The sequence below is a fragment of the Chenopodium album genome, chromosome 9 (genome assembly GCF_948465745.1).
Source record: "Chenopodium album chromosome 9, dcCheAlbu1.1, whole genome shotgun sequence".
Lineage (NCBI taxonomy): Eukaryota > Viridiplantae > Streptophyta > Magnoliopsida > Caryophyllales > Amaranthaceae > Chenopodium > Chenopodium album.
In genome coordinates, this window is record NC_137842.1 from 14,744,997 (window position 1) to 14,750,558 (window position 5,562).

The window sequence follows — 5,562 nt, forward strand, 5'->3', positions numbered from 1 at the left end:
GCCTGTGTCATAATTATTGCTTTAGTTTCAAGTTCATTTACGATAGTTGAGTAGAAAGCAATATTATCAGCGTCTATGGCGGACTTCTTGGCCCTTTTTACCTCTTCCCGTTTGCGGGAATAAGGACGTTTGAGCCCGTCCACCCGCAGCATGGCCTGCAAAAAGCAGGCGGTATAAGAATTACAGGCGGGGTGAAACACTTAGAAAAAAGTAACATTGAATTGGCAAAGTTTCTTACCTCAGCCAGAAGGGATAGAATGCGTTCAAGGTTGAACTTCTCTATCCCAGGGATATTGTCCTTATCCCTCTTCCGTACGGCCTCCAGCATGGCCTTGGCATGCTTCTGGACGTCTGGCCAGCGGGGAGATTGATCTGCACTACAATCAATACGTGATGAGTGCGAAACTAAGGCAGCACCTATTTATTGCCGACCGTCTGAGGATGACGTCTGTTGGGAGTGGGATTTCACCCGTAAAGGCCACCCCAGCTCAAGCGGGGATTTAAAAGGGTTCTTACCTTCAGAGCCGGCCAAGCGGGAGACGCTTGCGGGCGTGGTGAACCCCGCGGCTGCTGAGGGGTTGGCAAGATCAAGGCACACGCTGCCGCCTACCTTCTCGAGTCGCCCCGATATCCGCAACGTCTTAGCCCCGGCTGAGGCGCCAGGAGTTGACGCAGAGGCGGACTTCTTCATCTTGTTAAGGGCGGCTGGGGCCTCCTCTCTAGCCCGTTTGAGGCTTTTCTCAAATGATTTCCCAACTTCTCCCCCCTATGAAAATAAACAAGTCAGGGTTAGTATCCGGACAAGATAATTTTTAAAATAAAAACTTAAGAAGGGGTCAGGCACTCAATACCTTGGCCCTGAGCTCGGCCGCAGCTTTCTCCGCAAGCTCTTTGCGGATGGCTGCAGAAGACCGCTTGGGAGTTTTCTCCGTCTGTAGCATGTCTAGTGCTTCTTCTGCAAAAAGAAAGAAATTGGTCAAAATCATAAATCGATTCCGATAGAAAAATACTACAGACGGTATGAACTCAGGTGCATACGTTTATTAAACATTTGTCCTAGCCCACAGGCGGCTAGGAAACATTCATCCCTGAACCAGGCGCTCTTGGGAATCCAGTTCTTTGGGACTTTTATTGTTTCCTTGGTTGACAGAGTTGCGTCTGTGAGGCCGAAAAAGTCTGCCTGGATTATTTTGTCAAAGTCTTCCTCTGGGATCCGGGGAAGAGCGCACTTCCTGCCCAACAGGTCGGGTTTCTTATTGTACAGACGGAATTCATAGTTTTCCCGTCTGGTTGGGGCTGACATCAGGTAGAACCTGTGCTTCCAGCCATCGAATTTGGAGACCTTGTCCAAGGTCATCATGTATTGCGGCTGTGTGGTTAGAGTATACCACGCCCTCCAGCCGCCTGGGCTCCTACTGAGGTAGTGCATGCTGGCAAAAGCCTCCCAGCCGGGGTTAAGCCCTTGGAACTCGCAGGCGGCAACATACCCCAGAATGTTTGTCCAGGAGTTGGGGGTAAGTTGCCAGAGCCCGGGGCCGTAGCCTCTCAAAATTGCCTTCACCGCCTGGTGAAGGGGGAAGCGAAGACCAGCTTTGAACGCCGCCTCGTAACAGCCAAAATAGCTGTTGGCGTTCTCTTGATCATCCCCCCAGGCGATGGTGCCCAGCTCAGGCGGCACCCGGATCTTATACCCGTCTCCAAGCGAGTGCATTTTCTTGAAGTTCTCTAAGCTCTCCCCCATCTGGATTCAGTCCTTGGAGGAGACGTGGATTCTGAAGGGATCGTCCTTCTCACCCCACTTTTTCCTTTCTTCCTCCTCACTATCCAGAAGAGGGGGCAAGTCATCGCTGCTCTCGGGAGGCGGAGCTGTCGCTCTCCGTCTCTCCCTCGCTTTGGTCTATGGGGGCAGAGGCGGCCTCGTCGCCGCCTTGGTCGCACTCTTCCAAGAAAGAGTCAGCAGGGGTTGAAGGGGTGCGCGGAGGGGATCTCTCCAGAGCTGTCTGGTCTCCCTGACCAGACGTTTCTCCCTCAAGCGCTTGGCCGCCTGAGCCTTCGCCTCTGTAATTTGGATCAGTGGCCGTCTGCATTGTCCGAGCCATGATGTCCTGCACAAACACATAACTGGTCGGAATCCATGGCAGAGGGTGGTCCCAACACCCCGAGCCGGCACTCCCAGTCCTAGACTCAGCCGTCCCTAGTGACCGGCTGGACTCTAACCTAGGCTGTGCCGTGTGTGTTGGTGATGCATCCATTTATTGCAAGAAATATGTACAAGCGGTGAAAAAAGAAAAGAGCTGAGAAAGACAGAGACGGTACCTTTGGATTTGATATCTGAAGGAAGGCGGGTCCGGCTGGGTTGCGGAAGAACAAAGTTTCTTGCTCGCGCCTGACTCAAACGGATGACTTCTGCTCTCTCAAAAGTTTCTCTCTAGAAAATTTTTGTAAACGTACAAAATTATGAGGGTAAAACGGCTATATATAGAGGGTAAATATGGGGGCATTTCCGTAATTTACCCGGAAGGTGAACGGTTACTCTGTAACGGTAAAATTACCGCCAACCGAAGCGTGACATGTGTCACAGATGCCACGTGGCGTGCCACGTCACATTTGTGAGGGGCAAATGTTTAGGGTAATTTCACCCTGCCACGTGGCCCAATCAGAAGCTGACACGTGTCAGCCCCTGATTGGTCTAGAATGAACCAATCCCTGCTTGACACGTGTCATTCCAGAAATCAAGGGAAAAGGCGGCCTTCAGGCCCAAATCCCGAGAATGCCGCAAAAAGGCGCAGCCCACCAATGATTAGGGTTCAGTGACCTAATCAGGGGCACAATTCCCAAAGACCCTATAAATAGGGAGATATCCCTCATTTCGAGGGTACGTTTTTACCATTTATTACACCTGCTTTCTCTTACATCAGAGAAACACCTGAGCTTGGAATCCAAGCAGATCCCCACCTTAATTTCCGTACTCTTTATTCCTTTTCAAGTTACTAACTTGATCGTTAGAGGCGGAGCACCACCCAACAGGTGTCTCCGTTATTTTGCAGGTACAGACCGGCCAGACCAGACTTCGTGACGTAACTCTCCCGAGGGACAAAAACACCCAAAACAGAAATGGTGATAGAGAAGCTCCTACCAAAATTGAGGAAGATATTCTCAGGCTCAAGAAAGTACTGAAGGGTATGACATAAGCAGAACCTTGGTTGGATATTCATGGTCTCACCTTATTTCCGAAAGCACGACTGCCACCTGGGTTTAAGATGCCTAATCTCATAAGATTTGATGGTACAGGAAGTCCCACCAATTTCTTAAAATTATACGTAGGGGCTATGAGTCCTTGGGGTGTTGATGAACCCTTAATGGCACAATTGTTTCAGCAATATTTAAATGGGGCTGCCGCTCATTGGTTTCTTAATCTGAAAAATTCAAAGAAAACTTTGTGGGCCGATATTGTGCGAGAATTTTCTAGCCAATACAAATATAATGAAGAGATCGATGTGACAAGGAGGGATTTGGAGACAACTGCACAAAATCCTAATGAGACGTTTTTTGCCTTCATTACTAGATGGAGAAACAAGGCTGCAAAGATGGTGAATAGGCCGAACGAGGAAGAACAATTAAAGATGATAGTGAAGAATCTTCTTCCCGTCTATCAAGGACGAATGGCTTTCCAGTATTTTCCGTCATTTAAAGCCCTCATATCAACAGGAACTTTGGTAGAGGATGCCATAAAAAAGGGAGATATCAAAAAGGATGAAGGGAGCAGCAGTAACACCTCTTACAATCCTAAGTTTGGGGGGAATAGGAAAACCAATAACAACGACTCAATACCCTCAAAACCAACAAACTTGATACACAATATCGGCACCGCACCAGCATTCCAACTCAGGCCGCAGAGGAATTTTTCTCCTTTGAACATGACCTATGCTCAAGCTTTCTCCAAACTAAAAAAGGCCAACCTTGTTCAACCTTTAAACCCAAGGCCACCCCCAAGAAACCCTCCTCCCAGTTACAACCCAAACCAACACTGTGAATTCCATCAAGGGCCTGGGCATGACATTGAAAATTGCACAGCATTCAAGCACCGTATTCAAGATCTAGTAGATGGAGGAAGGCTTTCAGTTGGGGCACCCTCTGATAAATTTAAAAATACACAACCAAGCATCACTAATAACCCTTTCCCCAATTATAAGCCTCCTGTCTCTATAAACACCATATGCACTACCAATAACCACATTAATCCAACATTACTAATGGTTCGAAATACCCCTCAAATGTATGAGATGCCTTTATCCGGGAATTATGTGTGTGTTGTGTATGATCACTCCACTCAGCAAAAGGTCAAGCTTGTGCCATGCAAAGGTATTGATGTCATCTTCAATAGAGATTCGTTCTCCGATGTCTGCGCCACTATAGGATATGATGGGGCATTTTGCCTAATAGATGATGAAGAGGATGCTCTCTCGTTGTTGTCAATGGCTGAGAAAAATGTTGGGGCACACCTTAGTACCCCTAGTAATTTTCAATGTCCGATCTATCTTGACGATCTTAGTGATGATGAAGATCTACATGTGGCCCATTTGACTCGTGCAGGTCGTCATTTTAAACCTTCATATCTTGAAGATGAGAACCCTGTGGAAGCCCTAAGAAGGAAAGAAAAAGACAGGGAATCAGTAGAGGTGAATACCGAAGAAGATGATGCTATTAAGCGCATGAAGGAGGTTAATGCAAATGTTTCTATATGGAAGTTACTAACTCATTCTCAACCTCATCGGGCCGCTATTCTGAGACATCTCCATGAAGTTTCAACTGATGCATCCATAACACCGGATCAGATGGTAGGACTTATTCATGGAGCCAACCGCACTTTAATGTTTACCGACGATGATCTCCCAGAAAGTGTCAACCATAACAACTCTTTGCACATAACTGTGAAATGTCATGGGGTGGACAATACCCCGGGTACTTATTGACAATGGTTCTGCCATCAACGTATGTCCTTATCGAGTTATGACGAAGCTCAGTTATCAAAAAGAAGATTTGACACCTTCAAGACAGGTTGTTAGGGCTTATGACAATGTCAAAAAGGGACGTTTTGGGGTCAATTGAGTTACTTTTGGAATATGGACCAATGGCTAGAAATGTTGAATTTGTGGTAATTGATATTGAAGCGTGCTTTAACCTTTTGCTCGGTAGACCTTGGCTTCATGAGAATAGGGCGGTAGCCTCTACCTTACACCAAAAGGTGAAGCTGCTCACAGATCATGGTGCAGTGACACTTGTGGGTAATCCAGAAGTTATGAATGTTTCTAGTGTTAGAAAATCAGTGCTCCATTTAGATGAAGAAGAGGGTAGTCGATTAGACGGATTCACTATTCATAATATTGGATTTGATTCAAGTAGCTCATGGAAAGAAGAAGAAGAAACGGAGGAAGATCCGGAAGAGGACTTAGAGGAAGACGATGAAACTGAGGAAGATCCGAAAGAAGAAACTGAGGAAGATCCAGAAGAAGGGCTTCAAGAAAGTGACAATGATTCTGAGGTTAATCCCCAAGGATCTAG

The 5,562-nt window shown here is 47.0% G+C and overlaps 1 protein-coding gene across 1 annotated transcript; it reads left to right on the forward strand.

Annotated features, from left to right (window-relative positions):
• The first annotated feature begins 3,260 nt into the window (after positions 1-3,260).
• On the forward strand, positions 3,261-4,973 carry LOC145557472 (uncharacterized). The gene has a single exon (XM_081618652.1). It carries the CDS (start codon positions 3,261-3,263, stop codon positions 4,971-4,973), a length of 1,713 nt encoding a protein of 570 aa, XP_081474778.1.
• The last annotated feature ends 589 nt before the right edge of the window (positions 4,974-5,562 follow it).

Bases quoted from the DNA above. Each gene is read 5' to 3' on its own strand.
- LOC145557472 (XM_081618652.1), top strand. From the start codon at position 3,261: ATGCCTAATCTCATAAGATTTGATGGTACAGGAAGTCCCACCAATTTC.